The sequence below is a fragment of the Danio aesculapii genome, chromosome 7 (assembly GCF_903798145.1).
Source record: "Danio aesculapii chromosome 7, fDanAes4.1, whole genome shotgun sequence".
In the NCBI taxonomy this organism is placed as follows: domain Eukaryota; kingdom Metazoa; phylum Chordata; class Actinopteri; order Cypriniformes; family Danionidae; genus Danio; species Danio aesculapii.
In genome coordinates, this window is record NC_079441.1 from 25,628,853 (window position 1) to 25,649,323 (window position 20,471).

The 20,471-nt window shown below is 34.0% G+C and overlaps 1 protein-coding gene across 18 annotated transcripts in view; it reads left to right on the top strand.

Annotated features, from left to right (window-relative positions):
• Positions 1–20,471, top strand: part of plekha7b (pleckstrin homology domain containing, family A member 7b) — a 192,801-nt gene that overhangs the window by 140,900 nt on the left and 31,430 nt on the right. For 9 of the 18 annotated variants that reach the window (XM_056461435.1, XM_056461432.1, XM_056461436.1 and 6 more), the window contains 6 exons: positions 8,007–8,090; positions 8,356–8,481; positions 11,022–11,138; positions 16,083–16,151; positions 16,983–17,063; positions 18,988–19,137. In XM_056461435.1, the coding sequence (XP_056317410.1) occupies positions 8,007–8,090; positions 8,356–8,481; positions 11,022–11,138; positions 16,083–16,151; positions 16,983–17,063; positions 18,988–19,137 (627 nt within the window). Of the gene's footprint in view, positions 1–8,006; positions 8,091–8,355; positions 8,482–11,021; positions 11,139–13,090; positions 13,121–16,082; positions 16,152–16,982; positions 17,064–18,987; positions 19,138–20,471 lie in introns of all 18 variants that reach the window. The other 9 variants (XM_056461438.1, XM_056461439.1, XM_056461437.1 and 6 more) reach the window with 5 other exon arrangements.

The window sequence follows — 20,471 nt, forward strand, 5'->3', positions numbered from 1 at the left end:
GATGTACAGTGTAAAAAGTTCTTGTTGCCTTACATTTTTTTCACTTGAATCAAATAAACTTTTCTAGTTGTCTGAACTTACATCAATCAAAATGACTAAAAAGTATTGGGTTAAACTTTGTATACCTCAAAATATTTAGTTAAAACCTGATTAACTTAAAATAAAATAAGAAAAATAAGTTAAAATAAGTTATTTTAATGAAAAATGTAAATAAGTTAACAAGCAACATAAAAATGATTTGTTGTCAATTTTTTACAGTGAATGGGATGGATTTTCAATAAAATATTCACGTGTCTCTGGCATTGGCTTTTGCAAAAATTGTTATATATTGTTATTTGTATGTTGTTAAAAATATTGTTATTTGTATGTTGTTAAAAATAGTTTAGATCTGTTTGTTAGATTTTGTATGTTGTTAAAAATAGTTTAGATTAAACTAGATGAATTAAGGGTGAGATATGGGAGTAACGTTCATTAAACTGTAAAACTAAATAAGTCACATATTTTTAAAAACGAGATGCCATTGTTTTCCTTACAGTTCATCAAAGATAAAAAAAGAAAATGGAAAGATAAAAAAATAAAAGTATTAGTAATTCTAATAAAGTCTTATTTGTTTTATTTCGGCTAGAATAAAAGCAGTTTTTAATTTTAAAAACTATTTTAAGGTCAATATTATTAGCCCCTTTAAGCTATTTATTTTTTCAATAGTCTACAGAACAAACCATCATTATACAATAACTTGCCTAATTACCCTAACCTGCCTAGTTAAACTAATTAACCTAGTTAAGCCTTTAAATGTCACTTTAAGTTGTATAGAAGTGTCTTAAAAAATATCTAGTCAAATATTATTTACTGTCATCATTTTATATATATATATAATATTTGAAGGAGTATCTTTCGTTAAACTGTAAAATGGATAGAGTAAAGTGCAACAAATAAGTCAAATAATAATAATTAAAATGCAGTGCCATTGTTCTCTTGGTAGTTCATCCATCAAATATAAAAAGAAAACTCATAAGAATTAACAAGTTACTCTTCCATGATAAATATAACATCAAAAAACCCAAGTCTTTTAGAAGTAACATTGCAAATATCTTTGTACTGTAGGAAATGCAAAGAAAATCATATAGAGGAACAAAACACAGTTAACTCAAGAGTTTGGCCACTGGTTTGCTTGTGATTCTAATGTCATGTTAAAATAAGAAGCATAGCATTATTTTCATGACAATTAAAAATAAAGCACAGGGACAAATGTATCTCTCACTATATCCAGTGTCCAGCATGAACTAGTACAGTACACCTCTTTACAGAAATTACTTTTTTATATGAATACATTTTATAGCAGATGCTATATGCCCAAAGTAGGGCCTGTGGGCCAAAGTTGGCCCATAGAAACCTTTAGTTTGGCCCACCATCCCGTCTGAAAAGAGCGAATGCCTTTGACAGAGATCGTCATTTAAAATTAAATGATGTTCCAAATGAATCAGACTTTTAAAATATAAATGCTGTCAGTTGACAGACAGAGGACAATGCACAAGACATCGGTGAGCAAATCAAGCCAAAGGCAGGAGCAGCTTGACTAGTATATTCAGCACTGAACTCCATTGTGTTATAAATGAGATTGTTTATGTTTTTACTACAATAAGTTATAAAACGTCAAAAAAAAAATACTGCATAATTAATTAATATGTTTTAAAGCAACGTTTTCTAGTTATTTTGAAATATTAGCAAATAAATTACCCATGGCAAATTGAATGTAATACAGTTTGATATATTTAGCTTCAGCCCACAGCCCTCAATTAAGTTTGGTTTTTGGCCCTTTATAAGAAAAAGTTTGGGCACCTCTGTTCTATAGGGTGCTATACGATAAGATATTTGTGTATACAATATATATTACATTAGTCACTGTCACTAAAGATCACTGTGCTAAAATTAGTCCACCCAATGAATGTTATGAAAAGTATGAAATTAAATTGTCAAAGAGGAAAAGAAAACCATAAAAAATATTAAATTTACTTACAATTTTGTAGTTTGTAATGTTTTTCAATATTTTTTGTTCAACATTTGAATTTAAATCTTTCTATTCTTAATGATCTTATGTGACCACAGTCTTATTTAATGAACATTTTTAATGAATAACTTCTGTAAAGTTCATTTTCAAAAGTCTGTACTCATGCTGTGCACTGTATGTGGATAATTTACAGGCATATTATTTGAAGTGATTTGATTGAATTCTTTTGATTGGAGGTTTCCTAAATCAGATAGGAAACCCATTATATGAAACCAGTAGACACGTGTGGAAAACGTTGGACACCTACAGGTATACAGTAAGTGCTTGTTTACAGGTCGGTCAAATTACCCATGTAATAACTTTGCTTTAGCGCTCCCAATTTTGTTTCGATTATGTTTTAGGATGCCATGTTGCTACTGTAGACGATTCCTTTTTACCAACTTTAAGAGCAGTAATCAGTTTAGGTACATTGGATAACAGAAGGCGGTTTATTGAAGCAAAATAAGTATTATAGACACAAAATGAGTGAGTGCTGTGTCATAGCTGATGATTAAATATAATAATTTCATGACTCTAGACATTATTTGACAGGTGATCTTGTAATACTGTATGTTTTTAGCTGTATCCTAACAGTAGTCACGTGCACAGATAAATTTAACCTGCAGGCGGTTTAAGTATGCAACAATCCCTGGCAGTTTAAGTGTTTAAAGAGCATTTTTATTTACTCGTGTTGCTGAAGTTGATACTGTGACTAATAGTAGCATCTGCTGGCTTCACCCCCACATGAGAGAGAAAGTCGTTCCCAGCACCACATTCACACGAAACGGCAGGCACAGGAGCCTCTGTGCCTCTTACAAGTTAACATACTGTCACAGCCGTTTCTGCTCGGCATACGCCAGGACTCGTGTGAACTCACTAATTACATGCCTCCAACAGAAAGATTCACAGAAGCTGTCAAGAACCAGAGAGAAAGAAAAACACGGCTTCAGTCAGTGTGTGGTGATGCCACAAAGATATATATAGTTTGGTAGAGGGGATCTAAAAAGATGAGAGCGCTAATGGGAACGTGTGCATTATTGTTCCACGACATATTAAATCCCTTTTTTAAATGAAAAAATCTTACATTTAGAACTTAAATTTATATCTGTAACATATATTACATGTAATATCTATAATTATTAAGTTAATTAGAATATTCATTCATTCATTTTCTTTTTGGCTTAGTCCCTTTATTATTTAAAGGTCGCCACAGCGAAAAGAACCACCAACTTATCCAGCATATGTTTTGCACAGCGGATGCCCTTTACTGGGAAACACCCATACACTCTCATTCACACACATACGCTACAGACAATTTAGCCTACCCAATTCACCTATAGCGCATGTCTTTGGACTTGTGGGGGAAACCCGAGCACTCTGAGGAAGCCCACGTGAACACGGGGAGAACATGCAAACTCCATACAGAAATGACAACATACCCAGCCAAGGCTCAAACCAGCGACTTTCTTGCTGTAAGGCGACAGTGCTACCCACTGCACCACTCTGCCGCCCCGCAAATTAGAATATATATTATATAAAACATTCTTAATTTTATTATTTTATTAGTTTGATAATGGTAATAATAAGTTGTTAACTTAATCTTAATAATTAACTGTCAATTTGTTGCCTAAAATATTTAAATGCTTTTAAATTTTAGATTTTTATTGAGAAATCAGACTTTGAAGCCCCAATGAAAATAAAGAGTTAGACTTGAACATGTTAAAAGTTTTTTCAGAAAGAAAGATATGTTTTTAATGGGTGATTTTATTCAGCAAGGATGCATTCAAATGATGAAAAGCGATACTAATGACTTTGTTACAAATAAGTTTTGTTCTGTCATAAATAAGCTTATCACAAAAATATAAAATCAATTTAACAAGGAAAATTGAAAAAAAAAATTTTTGAGAACCAAATTAGCCTATTAGAAGGTTTAAAAATGTTTTGATAAAAATCACACTGCACATAGTGTAATGCAAGCCATTTTCATGTTTTTTTTTTAGTTTAGATACTAGTATCTTTTCCATTAAGTACTAGTACTTATTCATTAGATACTAGAGTTTATTCATTATATACTAGTGCCTATTCTTTAGATACTAGTGATTATTAAAAATATACTAGTACTATACTAGTACTATACTATACTAATAATTAAGTACTAGTATCTAATTAATAAGTACTAATATTTAATGGTTAACTACTAGTACATAAAAATATGTACTGGTCCCAGCTGGAATACATAGAAGTCAAAACTGAACAGTTGAAATCTCAATGACAGATCCCATAGAAATCAATAGAAATTTAAATTTGTTTCTAGTAACAACAGAATAGTTGCTAGTCACTATTAAATTAAGTACTAGTATCTAATAAATAAGAACTAGTATATATTTAATTAGTACTAGTATCTAATGAATAAGCACTAGTATCTAATAAATTAGTACTAGTATTTGATAGGTACTAGTATCTAATAAAAAGAACTAGTGTCTAATGAGTAAGCACAAGTATATTGTTTAGGAAGCACTAGTATCTTAAGAATAGGCACTAGTATCTAAAGAATAAGTACTAGTACTTAATGGAAAAGATACTAGTGTCTAAAAAAGAAGTACTAGTATGGGTTATAGATTAAATGTCAAAATGGCTTGCCATACTGTACATAGTGTATATCATACAGCATACTTGTGTCATTGCTTGGCTTTTGACTGCAGATGCCTATCAATGTATTTGAATGCTAAGAGTGTGTTTCCTAGTTGTTTCATAAACTAGACTGGATCACTAGACTCTGTTTAGCTGATAAAAAAAATCGCCAAAGGCCAAGCAAAGCGCCCAATAAACCGCCTCAGCAGTGGTCTCTTTCTTCTGATCTTGTATTTAAATAAAAAACCTATTATACAGCAAAAATCCAGTGCCGTGGGATTCGCATTGGAAACGGCGTGTACAGTGCTACTCTGCTGGTAGCAAACAAATGTTATTTTAAGAAAGCAGGTTGAAGATAATTTATGTGTAGTTAATTAAATCTCTTGTTGTTTGTGTCCTTTTGAGGTGCTATGATGGGCCTAGATGAAAAAAAAAATTGTATGTTAAGCAAAACTGTCAAACCCTCAAAGCCCTGTGGCACATTTGAAATCAAGCACACACTTTTTTAGCTAAAATAAACACATGAATGAGTAAAATGTTTTCTACTAGGCACTAGTTTTGTGTTAAACTTAAAAAAATGACTTTTATTTGACTTCAAAATCGTATGTCTGCAAACCAAAGCTTAAAGTTTACATACAGAATGCACTCACACGCACTCACACGCACTCACACGCACACACACACACACACACACACACACACACACACACACACACACACACAGTCAAACACAGGTTTTTTTTAAGTGCAGTATATGCCATTTGAAAGTGTGCACAAACATAGACGCAGACATTAGCGTCAGACCAAACAGTCAGTCGTAGAGACTTATAACTTCGTAGGATAGTAGTAGTACAGGCACGTAGCCAGCCTGATGGAAAGGGTTGTTCTTTTTCAGTTATTACCGTCATTTTGTATTTAATTATGAGGCTTAAATACTGCATTTTAGTGGCCTTTTATCTACTAATTAGTGCTTGTGCTTGGAAGCTTGTCGGATAATAATGTGGATGCTGTTCCTACAATAGTTCCTACAATTGTCAAATAGCTTACCATATATTAGTACTTGAGTATTTATTTACAAATATTTATTTAAACTACGTTTTCTATTACAGTTTGTAGAAAAGATTGTAAAAATTTGAATGAAGAAATATGAAATGTCAGTGTTTACAGTACTACAATATAAAGTGTTTAGGCCATCAATCATAAGAACAACTAAAATAAACCATAATAATAATTTGTTAAACTGTAGTCTATTGTCATTAATATGCAAATAACAAAATATCCAGCTTATTTCTTAAAATTCAGAATTTGGCCATTTGAATAATAATAATAAAACAACATTCATTCATTCATTTTCCAGCATATGTTTGATGCAACGGATGCCCCTCCAGATGCAACCCATCACTGTGAAACACACACACTCTCATTCACTATGATCTTCTATGTGAAACTGCTAAAAGCGCTATACAAATAAAGATGAATTGAATTGAATTAAATTGGACACTCATACACTACGGACAATTTAGCCTACCCAATTCACCTATAGCGCAAGTCTTTAGACTTGTGGGCAAAATTTGTGCACCCGGAGGAAACCCACTTGTACATGGGGAGAACATGCAAACTCCACACAGAAATGCCAACTGACCCAGCCTGGGCTCGAACCAACAACCTTCTTGCTGTGAGGCAATTGTGCTACCCACTGCACCACCGTGACGCCTAATAAAACAACAACAACAACAACAATAATAATAATAATAATAATAATAATAATAATAATAATAATAATAATAATAATAATAATAATAATAATAATAGTGCTTTTATTATTTTATTATTACTTTTAGTAATTTTGAGTTGCTTCATGATTTTTCCAACCTCTCTCAAAAAAAGTTCATTTAAAATTTCATGGGTAATAAAAATAACAACTCTGCTTTCACACCAAAGGCAGTGAGAGCGTCAAAGGTTGCTCTTGCCACCCTGGCGACAACGCTGTCTGCCGTCAGCTCCGGTGGCGAGAGCGTCAAAATTTGCTACATTTATCTCGTATTTAAAGGGGCCATTGCAGCAAATCAAATCAGTTATATTCCCGCATTAAATATGCTTTCTAGCATGAAAATTGTACTTTTTTTTAAATAAAATTCCTTTAACAATGGAAGATCAAATTGCATGTGCTGTGGCTTTGCTCCACCTAATTAGCAACTGTGGTCGGAACCAAATTTCACAGTGACTGTGCTCTCTGGAATCTCAAGCAGTGGACTTCTTAATTCTGATTGCTTGCCGCAGAACTGCGTCATAGCTCATTACCATAAAGTCGACTTGATTTCAACTCTCCTTGCCGCCCACACTGGCAAAGATGCGCCACGCTGCTCCTCGCCACTTATCGCCGCCGGCTCCCATTAAAAATGAATGACTTCTGGCTACTTTGACGCTCTCGCCGCGTTCGGTGTGAACGTACAGTAATTGCATTTTAGTACCAGATGGACTGGTTTTGGTGCTTGACTCTTTATTTTATTGGTAATTTTGTGTTCGAAGAATAAAGTCCAATTTTAAGAATTCTGCTTGTGAAATGTTTTTCTCTATTCAACAACATTAAAATAAAAGACGGCCTCCTGTATTGATCATGTCTCAGGTAGATTTGACATTTTGTTGGTCAGCTGGATGTTGAGCTTCTGAAAAATAATTGTTTGCATTGGCCCAAACTGATGCGCTGAAGTCAAAAAATATACCATGACTGCAGTTTTAGGCTGATTTGATGGTAAATAATACGAGTGCCGCTTGCTTTGAGGGCGAACAAGTGACCAGCTAGCAAAGGATTCCGCTTTGTCCTAAAATCTTATTTTCCCCACAATTTGTATTGGCATATCAGTGAAAATGGGACAAGGGAGCTCATTTACAGACACATTCTGAACCTCTGACAGTGGGAGATGGGTCATCTAAACCACCCAAACCCCTTCTGATTATACCCTTTACACACCCTATCACCAAAGCTTGATTTTCTACATCTTATAACCTTAGTGCTTGATCCCTATCAATTGCTGCTTACATCTAGATTTTTTTGTTGCTCTTATTTTGTCTGATTTGTCTATGTTTTGTCTAGTTTGACTAGTATTGACCAAACAATTTAGTGCCAAAACAATTGATAGCACATGTCCTTACATTTACTCACAGTTAGAAAACTCAGGCTGTTCGTGCATTGTGTATACATTTACTGTGCCGTTGACAAAATCTCCCTCATGCACACTGTATGCATAAAAGAATAATAGCAAGAAGACTTAATTTATTACATTGGTATAAACACACCACCAATATATGTGCTTTTGTGTTTTCACAGACCTCGCAACTAGAAAGGAGATCCATGCCAACAATGGGCTACATCACACACACAGTCAGCGCTCCGAGTCTGCACGGAAAAACGGTAGGACTTCCTTTCAAAAAAGTATTTCCTTGATCCCCATCTAGGAAACAATGACACAGAAAATCTGCTTGCTAGATGACATTTCGGCCACCAGGAACTTTTTGCTTTCTAGTTTTGAGACAGCGAGTTAAAATGTTTAGTTATAGCCTGTCAGTTAAAGTTCTCCAGAACTCACTCCTATTGGCCAAATTACGCGACGTCTTGGCGCCGCTATGGTTGTCAGATCTTGAAGTGCTTTCTCTCCCGTCTCCCCGCTGTCCTGCAGCCGGAGGAGTTGACCCTGCTGCTCATCCAGCTCAGGAGACACCGGGCCAAGCTGGCCAGCGTGCGCAGCGACACATTCACACACCTCCAGAACCAGCACAACGGCCTCTCAGGCCCCAGTTTGCAGGTTAGAGGGTCACATTCCCCCCTCAACTCACCCCGAGCCCCTCCCCTCATCTGAGCATATCATGCCCCTCTTTCCTTAACCCTCATACTGTACTCATCTTTACAGTTGTGCGCTGTTGGTTCTAGTTGTGATTGCGTTGTTTTGGTCTTAGCTCTCCGTTAGCATGGAGTCTGCTGTAGAACACAACACAGCTTGGGCTGCGCACTTTGACGTAACAGCCTGTTTTGTGGTTTTGAGGATCTTTTTCTGTGCATTTTGCTTTTTTATTTTTTTGGTTTTGGACTTTTTTGTATTTTCTTTCTTTCTTGTATTTTGGATTTCCAGATTGCTCCTCAGATTGTTAACAGCATGTTGCTTGTTGACTTGCCTGCATTCACATGATTTTTCCCTATGAACAGCAAACATTGAAATCATTGCTGGTTTACTTGTACTGTATACAATATATGCAGTTTTAGGTAATAAAGTTTAAATATTTGATAGGTTTTACATTAAAACTAGTTTTTATACATCTACAGCATTGTTGTAAAATAACCCCCTAGTTTTTCGCGATTTTGCGAATACTGAATCCAACGCAAAATCAACAAAAAGCCACAAATTTTTGCGATCCAGCAAAATTCTTAATTTAATCTCTAAATAATTGCAAAAAATGTAAATAATCTCATAAAGCATCCAATTCCAAACCATATAATCAAATTATATTTATTTCAGTTTGCAATTAATTGTTTTACATGACTTATAGGCATTGCTTACGTATCGCACGTGATGTATTTGAGTGGCTCTCGAAAAATTACGTCTCACCTGCGCCCTCACAATCATTACATTAGATGGAGGTGGGGTTGTTTTGCAACCTGTGCAGTAAGCAGACGCAGATAAAGTGCGAGTGATTTACATGTGAAGTCAATGCAAAGATGTGATTAGACATCCTTTGGTGCGAATTGGCTGTTCTGTGACTACAAAAGAAATTGGGAGCAAACATCTAACAAACAGCAATGGAACAGACAGAAAAGCAAGCAGCTTACAATGATGGAGATTGGTTCAAGGGTGATGGCTGATGGACATATCTGAGTTGATGGACATTATTTGTGCTTTACATCTATGGCTTGTATTATGATGTGGATCAAATCGATAAATGATTTAGTTTAACTCTTTCCCTGCAGTTAATGAGAGAAAACGCTTCTCTGGCGTTGACCAGTTTTACGGTAATCCGTGTTTTAGGTGTATTGTGGTTGGGGAAGCCCTTACGCATGTCCTGAGTGAGAAACATGTGAGATGCTCCAGGGAGTGAAATCTGAGAGAGAAAGTACGATGGTGGATAAAAATAAGAGTTATACAACCTTCCTTTGGCTTAATTCCTACCGCTTTAGATCTGTTTTAGATCTTGTCTTGACAAGAGACCAAAATAAAGAAGCTTTATTTTATGATTTGTATCATTGTCATTGTGTCAGATTGCACACCTGACATAATAGGCTACCTACCCTAGGATATAGATATCATATATATATATATATATATATATATATATATATATATATATATATATATATATATATATATATATATATATATATATATATATATATATATATATATATATATATATATAATTATTATTATAAAAAAAAATTTCATCGCTAAATTGTCCAGAAATTTCTGTCATTTTTAGCGCAAAAAATAACAAAAATAAATCGTGAAACACTAGGGGATCTAACTGTAGTACAAGTATTTGAATTTTGTTTAAAAGAGATCCATTTTGTCATTGTTTCTTAAGCTGTCACTACAAAAAAAAAATCATAGTGTATGTTTATTAAAGGGATAGTTGACCCAAAAATTAAAATGTACTCACTGTTTACTAAACCATCAATTGTTTCCAAACATTTATAATTTTATTTCTTCTGTTGAACGCAAAAGAAGATATTTAGATGAAAGCTGAAAACATGTAACCATTGAAATACATAGTTGAAAAAAATAAATACCATGGAAGGCAATATTTACAGGTTTCCAGCAAAACCTTGATTATTGTTTAACAGAGGAAAGGAACTCATAAGAGTTTGAAACAGCAAGTACAGGAAGAGTAATTGATGACTGGTTTTTCATTTTTGGGTGACCGATCCCTTTAATGATCGATACAGTAAAGAGATTGTGAATAGGATTTTTTAAATTTCCCTGAAAGAAGTCTTTTGCTAACCAATAAATCAGTAATATTGAGAATTTTTCATACAATTTAATCTTAGGAATCTTTAGATGTTAAAATGATTTATTTAAAAATTCTATAAATTTATTTATAGAAATCATTCTTTTATTTTGTAACAATCTATACGTTTTACTGTCACTTTGGATCAATTTAATGGATCCTTAAAAATGAATGACCCCCAAAGGTTTGAATGATGCATATTAGGAGAACGAATGACTCATGTTTACATGCACTTGTACATGTGTAAATGAAGCAGAATTTGCATTTTCCGTGTGCATGAAAATCAATCAGATTTTGGCTGTGCCCTCAGTCAGATGTTGTGACCACTTTCTTAATTTCTCACTTAAAGGCAGATGACACTTACATCCAGCTGAAGAAGGACCTGGAGTATTTAGACCTGAAGGTGGGCTCTTGTGGATCTGCCTTCACCTTCTTCCTCCTCCCATCTTCTCCCTCTCTCCTCAAGGCACAAATTCTTTCTGATTTATTCCCCCTCCTTAGTCTCTGTAACATCTGCTCTGCTCTCTAACCCTGAAGGACGTGTAGAGCGAATTCTCAAATTTACATCAGTCAATATTCAAAGAGAAGCAATGTGTGATTTTTAGGCTTTTACTGCTGAAAGAAATCAGATTTTTATGCTGAAGTTCAGCAGTAAAAGTCTTGGTGCATGCATGATTGTTATGACTAATGATGGCTGCAAATTTTAAGACATGGGAGGACAGACAATTGATTTACACTTGAACTTGATTCTTAAAAGTCTTTCCCATGTGCGCTGGCATCATTAGCCTATAGGGCTGCACAATATTGAAGAAAATATGATAACTCATTCTAATAATGTAGTGTGTTATGTGACAATTCTGTAAGTTTGTCATTGATGGGCCGGTATAAGATTCTGATGGTATGATAACCTTTGATAAAAATATCATGGTTTCACGGTATTGTGATTGCTGCTCTCAAATATATACGATTTTAAATGTCTGGGTAAAAAAACATTCCATTTGAACCTAAAAATTGGTATTTTGAGAAACATTTAAAAGATTTTGGAACAGTAAACATGTCAGGCTAAATAATTCATATGAATCATTGACTTCTGCTGTCGTCATTTATTTAAAAAAAACACAGATTTTTTTTCTGCTGGAGATACGGTTGTCCTAAAAAACAAAAAATGTAAATAACATTTCTTTACATACCTTAGGAACGGTATAGCAAAAAATTTGGACGATCTTAAAACCTTGACTTTTCCAAACTGCGGTATACCTTGAAAAGGATTATCGTCTCATGCCTAGCCATTGTACATTTCACATTCTTTTGGCACATTTGTCAACAACCTGTGCAGAAAATTTTGTAATATTAACACAATAAATTTAACTCTTTTTGTAGACATTACACGAAATGATTCTCGGCTATCAGCAATCTCACGGCAATTCTGAACTTTTTGATTTAGTGGCTAATTCGTATGAATTTGTACGATTATTATTCGTAAATTTTAGTACGATTTGCCCAATGATAGTTGTGTTTAGGGGTGGGGTTGGGTGCCACGCCTCCTTTTTTAAAACGAATTAGCCACTAAATTGACAAAACGTAAAATACTTACATTTTCTCATGAGATCAGGCTGGTGTTTCCTATTTTTATATACAATAACATATGTAAACATTGCAATAAATTGTATTAAAATATATTGATAAATTCGTTACAGCTACACTCTGTTGGGACAACATAAAGGAATCATGTGGAGCCCAGCATTTTTTACAAAGCGATTAAGTTAACTTAATCGTTTTTACACATTTAAGTGGATTAAACATAAAACAATTAAGTTGCCCCTAAAAAATCTTCAGAAATGTGTTGTTTTAACTTATTTTAAATAAAAGCAGCAAAAGTCAGTTTTTTGTGTGTATAAAAAAAAGTTACTGGTATTTAATAAAAATTTTTTAACAGAATATATCAACTGCAAGATTTTCATAGCAATTTTTAAAACACAACAATGTAGTGTGTAATAAAAAAAAACTTTAAAAAAATCTAAACAGAAATTTCCTCAATAGTAACATTTGACCCTATTTTAGTTACTTTAAAAAAAATTCTGTGCTACAGTATCGGCATTAACGTTAAATGTTTTATATTGCTAATCATTTTTCTCAAACTATTGTGATTTTTATTTATTTTTTTTATTTATTTATTTTTTTTTAATATTTGCAATATTTTAGTAAATTCAAAATATTTTGCAGCCCTAATTGCCTTTATACTTCTTATGTAAATTATCTCAGCTTTGGTCAAAACTTTATGGTCACGAACTTTTCCTATCCTGTTTGATGTGGAGTGCATTACTTTCTCGAATTGTTAATTCCTAGTTAAAATGTATACTTTGCCTACATGTATATCCACAGTTCACAGAAAACCTTTTTTATCTTCATTTCAAACAGATGAAAAGTATTGAGCCTCTCATCTATTCGGTACACAGTGCGTTCTGTTTGAATGTATGGATGGTGTGCACAATATGTGACCACTTCATGCCTTCACCTGCTGCAGTGATGTAATTCCCTCCGGACCGCTGTTGTTGCGTGCCTTTGCTTATGATCTGTAGGGTCATGCCAAACCATGTGCATGTGCTATTTTGAAAGATTTGATTTATTTATTTGTTGTTGTTTTTTAAGGACACCCAAGGTTGTTCTTTTGGTAACGTATCAATACTGCTCCGATCATTGAGATTGCATCTGTTGCAACTATTATGAGAAGACTGCTTATTATAAAGGATTATTCACCAATTCAGTTAAATTCAATTTAAGTTTATTTATATAGTGCTTTTACAATTTAGGTTTTGTCGAAGCTGCTGAACATAGAAGTTCTAGTAAAATCCAGATTTCAGAGTTTAAGTTCAGTTTAGTTCAGTGTGGTTAAAATTTCATTGCTGAATGTTCAAACACTGAAGAGCAAATCCATCAATGCACAGCTCCACAAGTCCCAATCCAAGCAAGCCAGTGGTGACCACAAAATGAACATTATTTACTCAGCCTTGGTTGTTGCAAAGCCATAAAAAATACATTAATCTTTTACTACCTTTATAATGAAATCTGAAATGTGTTTGTCCATACATTGAAAGTCTGTTCAACCAAAAATGATTATTATTAATAATAATAATAATAATAATAATAATAATAATAATAATAATAATAATAATAATAATATTAATAATTCAATTCATGTTTATTAATTCAATTCATATAGCGCTTTGCAATGTAGATTGTATCAGCGCAGCTTAAAAGATCCAGATTTCAGAGTTTAAAAAAATGAAGATGATAATATAATAATAATAGATTGTCATCACTGGTCCTAAAAATATTTTATTTTCTTGATGAACACGAAGATATTTTGAAAACTAGTGGACTTTTTAAAATCTATACATGTCAGTTTCTACAGTTACCAACATTTTTCAAATGATCTTTTTTTGCATTTGGAGTAAATCAGAGAGTCTGTTTTCAATATTAGGTGAATTAATTGTCCCTTTAATTGAGGGTTTTATTGTACTGTAGTAAACATTTGAACAGGATCGAGAATGCTTTTCAAAATAGTAAAAAAAAAAAGACAAGGATGGGTGTTGCTCAATAGTTTAGCATGACTTTTGATGAAAGGTTTTGGACCACTTAAATGTTCTTCTGAATAGTTCTTCTAAAGAGACAGTTGATTCATAAGATTCAAGCTTTTTTTTCCCTCAGAAACAACATTTTCCAGTAAACAATGTTTACTGCATTCAAATTAGGTCATGAAAGCTCACGCAATTGTGCCTGACTGACAGAAACCAATGATCTTCTTTGATCTTCTGCGAGAACCAATGAGATTAGTTCTTGCATGTCAAGCAGGTATGGTTGAGCTTTGGTTGGTGTTCGCTTATCAGTGATTATACAGTATGTGGATAAAAGCCCAAAATGAATCAGTTCATCATAATAACCATTCGTGTCTCATCGAAATAATTGAATTAGCTGAGCTTTTGTTTAAAGAGCCCATATTGTGAGTTAAAAAGGGTCATATTTTGGTTTTGCGGTCTCCAACAACAGGCTGATAAGCATGCAAGGTCAAAAAACAATTTCATTGTCTTATAATATGCATTTATTTTTACCTAATTATCCCAACAACTCCCAGATGATTCGTTCCGCGATTTATTTGTTAAAGACTCGTTACCGGGGCGATTCATTCGAACCACTTAAAGTCAACTCTTTTATAAATGAATCAATAGTTTTAAACATGGTGCACTTTCAGATTTAAGCCTTAACTGGATATTTCACTTCACTAAGATGCTGTGTTACACACTACATGGAAAATTGTTTTCAAAAACCCATAACAGGGGCTCTTTAAAAGGTCCAAAGAGATTTTTTTACATCCATTTTTTTATTTCTCTTTGCTGTTTGGGCTTATTGGAACCTAATTAGAATAAAACCTAAGTATCATCTTTTGTTATGATGTACTTTAAGAGAAAAATTATGTCCATATATGTGGACTCGTGGTCTGAATTTACATAAAACACTTTTTCCTGACTTTTTTTATGCATATATAACATACATTTTTTTGAACATGTTTTGACAATCAGAGAGTGTGTTTTTTCACATTTTGGACAGTTAAAAATAGTGTTTGGGACATTTCATATGCTGCAAAACAGTTGCAGGATGACACTGTATGTCTGTAACAAAATATCAAATATTCAAAGTATTTTAAATAGCCACTTCAGAGCTCAAATGTGCTGTCCACGTAAGCCCTATGAGATTAAGGATGTTTTGAACTGTTAGAATTTTGTAAGAACAGCCATTCAGTGAAGGGCCCCAAAATTTTCAGATTCGATTAAAATGATCTTTTTTATGTCCTGATGATCTCCTGGAACAATAAGAGTGTTAGTTTTGGACTGAGTGATCTCTAAAAGAATCAAGAAATGATCCTAGAGTCTGAGGTTTTCTGTTAATGAGTGAACATTTACCGACAGCTGCTCTTACTTATGCTGTATCCTTCAGCTAACCCTTGTTTATCACTAAATGATAGTCTTTCGTGGGGATGCAGCTTGTCGTACGCTTCCCTCCCACATGGTTCATGTCAAGTTCACCCGATGAAAAGTATTGATACTTTGCCAACGAAAGAGCAGCGCTTAGGGTGGATCATTGCGGCTATCCCCAAATACCCCAGTTGCTGTTTGTCCGTAAACACATCGCTGAGCTTCCAAAAAACAGTGTTGGTTTGTTTTGTTTTTTCCATTTTTTTTTTCCATCACAACACATTACGGTCTTGTTCTTTTATTTTTCTCGCCAAAGCATAGTTTGTTTACTTGATTTCAACAGCCCCTTTTGTCAATAGGCAAAATCAATGCAGCATCATAGTCTTGATGTTAATGCCCAGTCTTTGAAAGTGTATGAGCTTTCTGCATTTTGTCAACAGGTAACCGGACGTGACTCGCTTAAAGATCGACCACCTCGGCCTGTTAAAATTGCTGAGAGTGACATAGACGTGAGTTCTCACCTCTCTTTATTAATACCTGCTTTCTGACCCCTGTCTCCCCTCTCGCTCTCCACTTGCATTTGCAGAAAAATCCAGTACTCAAGCCTGAATTTGTGCGAGTAAACACAGGCATCGAAACGAGGCAGCGGTGCATGCTGTGGGGAGAAGCGAGCTGTCGGTGTGGAGAAGAAATTGAAATTATTGACGAGGACTTTTTATATTCAATGCTCAATTTAAAGAGAAAAATACATGCAAGGGGAGTTTCATACTTTGGGCTTGTAAATTTTTCAGCTTGATTTTTTTGTACTCCAGTGCTCTCTTCGTTTTCTGTTTGATTGGAGGTAAATAATCTGGAAGTCCTGGCTTTTTATCATTAACATTGTTTTAGTTTAACAATTTATAAGAATTTTGTTGGTGGGTTTATCCGTGTGATGAATTATTGATGCTGTTAAAACAACAATATGAGGCGGTAAAATAATAACAGCTTAATAATTAATCGGAGGGAATGATAAACAGTGGAGAATAAACAGGCAGCACGAGGAAGACCGTAAACAAGACACTTCTGCAGCTTCTGTCTCTCACACGCACACACGTACCCTATAACCCATTTTTCACTGAGAAAATGCTGTTTGTTTCTGCAAATAATGACACCAAAATTGTCTTGGGTGCGTGGAGTTTATGCTAATGAACATCTTCAATGGTGGCGAACGTTGAATATGGAATAGCAGAAGAATGTTTTCAGTCGGCCTTCTGTTTGATATGTTTGTGTGATTCGTTTCTGTCGTGCCCTCTTGTTTGGTGACCATGTTTTATTATTATTGCTTGTGATTGTCTCCCCAGGTAAAGCTAAGTAGGTTATGCGAACAAGACAAGATCCTACAGGAGCTGGAGGCCAGGATACGCACACTCAAAGAAGATAAGGTACTCTTGTTTTTTTCCTTATCTAAATTCTTTATTCTAAACTGGTCTCGCTACATTTTTTTCCAAAAAATTTTATGCTTTTATATATCAAGGATGCATTGAATTGATCTAAAGTGACTATAAAGACATGTATTATCATGAAAACATTTGCAAAAAATACAGATCTCTGTTTTCATGAAAATATTAAGCAGCACAACTGTTTTCATTCATTCATTTTCTTGTCTGCTTAGTCCCTTTATTAATCTGGGGTCGCCACAGCGGAATGAACCGCCAACTTATCCAGCATTTGTTTTATGCAGCGGATGCCCTTCCAGCCGCAACCCATCTCTGGGAAACATCCACACACACCCATTCACACTTATACACTACGGACAATTTAGCCTAGCCAATTCACCTGTACCGCATGTCTTTGGACTGTGGGGGGACCCGGAGGAAAGCCACGTGAACGCAGGGAGAACATGCAAACTCCACACAGAAATGCCAACTGACCCAGCTGCAGCTCGAACCAGCGACGTTCTTGCTGTGAGGCGACAGCACTACCTACTGCGCCACCGTGCCACCCCACAACTGTTTTACCATTGATAAATAATGAGATTTTTTTTCTGAAACAAATCAGCATATCATTAATTCTTGAATGATTCTTGAAGAATCTGATCTTCGCCATAACAGGAATAATTAATATTTTTATATTTAATAATTAACATTTTGATCTTTCTTTGTACTGCTATTTTTACTGTATTTATGATTAAAATTACAAATATTTTAGGAGAACATGAATATAAAGCATTAAAATAAAGTTTTTATAGGTATAACATTATTATATATTCTAAAATAGTCTTTAAGTCTTTTATTTTCAAGATATTTTATGCTTTTAATTAATAAGAATGCATTGAATTGATCTAAAGTGCTCTTAAATACATCTATTTTTATCAAAAATAATGTTGTAAAAATTACAAATGATCTCTGTTTTCATGAAAATATTAAGCAGCGCAACTGTTTTATCATTAATAAATAATGAGAAATCTTGCTTTTTTGGCCCAAATCAGCATATTATCATTTCTGAATAATTTCTAAAGAATCTTATGACACAAAAAAATGGATAATGGCTGCTGAAAATTAATCTTTGCCATAACAGAAATAATTAACATTTAAACATTTCTCAGTATTGCTGTTTTTACAATATTTTTAACTAAAAAATATTAATTAAATAAAAAAAAAATATATATTTTTTTTTTTGCGTGAACATATAAAATATACAACGTTAAATACAAACTTTTAGAATGGTAATATTATTATTTGAAGGCAAATATAAGAATAATAGGTAACACTTTATTTTGATGGTCCAGTTGAGTATTAGTAGATTGCTTAATATCTGTTTATACTGCTCCTTCAACAGACATTAAACTGACTACAAGAAAGTACATGTCAACTTACATTACCCCCAACCCCAACCTAACAGTCTACTTATAATGTAATGAGAATTAGTTGCAATGTAACTTAAATTCAACAAATGGACCATCAAAATAAAGTGTAACCTAATAATATCCCAAATCTGTCGCCAATCTATAATCAAACTCAAAATTTCATTATGACTTAGCATAGCTGGTTATAATGGGAATGATCTGGTTTATCAAAATGGTTGTGCATTACAAAAAGTATCATTTACCATACAGTATATGTTGAAAGTGGCAACCTACAATAATTAGCTTAACATTTTGTTTCTTGTTCATCCATCCTTTTAAAATGACCATTTCTATTGTAATTCATATTATATTTTTTGTTTTAAATGTTTAGTTTTAGGCTTTACCATAGAAGGCACAAATGCCAATGAAAACCTCTAAATTAGCGTGCAGCCTTAGTGTATCTCATCCTTAGTTCTTTTTCTTTCTAACATCTTTATTTGTGTCTGTTTTACCTTATCTAGGACAAGCTGGAGTCAGTTCTAGATGTTTCCCATCAGCAGATGGAGCAGTACCAGGACCAGCCCGCCCATGCAGAGAAGATCGCATATCAGCAGAAGCTGTTACGAGAGGACGTGGTCCACATCAGGGCAGACATCTCACAGGTGTCCACGGTGAGGATACACACCCCAAAAATATCCATGCCATTCATTCATTCATTTTCTTTTCGGCTTAGTCTCTTTATTAATCTGGGGTCGCCACAGCGGAATGAATCGCCAACTTATCCAGCACATGTTTTACGCAGCGGATGCCTATCCAGCTGCAACCCATCACTGGGAAACACATACACACTCATTCACACATGTACACTACGGACAAATTAGCTTACCCAATTCGCCAATACAGCATGTCTTTGGACTTGTGGGGGAAACCGGAGCACCTGGGGGAAACCCACACAAACATGGGGAGAACATGCAAACTCCACACAGAAACACCAACTGACCCAGCTGAGGCTCAAACCAGCAACATTCTTGTTGTGAGGTGATTTTGCTACCCACTGCGCCACCGTGGTACCCATCCGGCAAATCTTCTAAGATAACTATTTTATATATATATATTTATATAATATATATATATATATATATATATATATATATATATATATATATATATATATATATATATATATATATATATATTTTTTTTTTTTTTGACTAAAATCTAAATTTGTATTTTGAACTATAGCATTTTCTATTTTTTTTAAGCTCTGAGGAAATACCATTAATTATTATCATATACTTTTTGACAGGCCAACCAGGCAAACTCTTTTCAACTGTTATATTTAACTCTTATCTCCTATTTAGGACGGATAGTATGCGAATTGGGACACAGCACATGTCTCCTTAATCAAACACAGCTGATTCAGATCATCAGCTCATTAGCAGAGATGGAAGGACCTGTAATGGGTATGACAGACAAAGGAGACATGCAAAAGAAGCAGTGTTGGTGGTCATCCAGGAACGTGCTTGAGAAACACCGCTGTAAACTACAGTCTCTAGACTTGCTGAACCCCAGACACCAATATTTTAATTATTTATAAATCACTATCTGATCATAAAATTTTAGGCATGGATATAAACATTTAAATCATGATTTTTAATAGTATTAAAGCACACTGTGAGTGTATGTTAGCACCATTTGTTGTTTGCTTTTGCATTTGGACCCAGAAACTGATGTCAATCTGATGTCAGATGATTGTAGTAGTATAAAACGAACACTTCAACCAAAAATGTAATAATTATTATTAAATATTATTAAAGAATGACTCAAAAAGTAGTTCAATTCAATTCATCTTTATTTCTATAGCACTTTTGCAATGTAGATTGTATCAAAGCAGCTTTACGTAGAAGATTATAGTAGATTGAAACTGTGTCAATTCAGTTTTCAGAGTTTAAGTTCAGTTTCGTTCAGTTCAGTGTGGTTTCATTTTCACTGCTGAGAGTCCAAA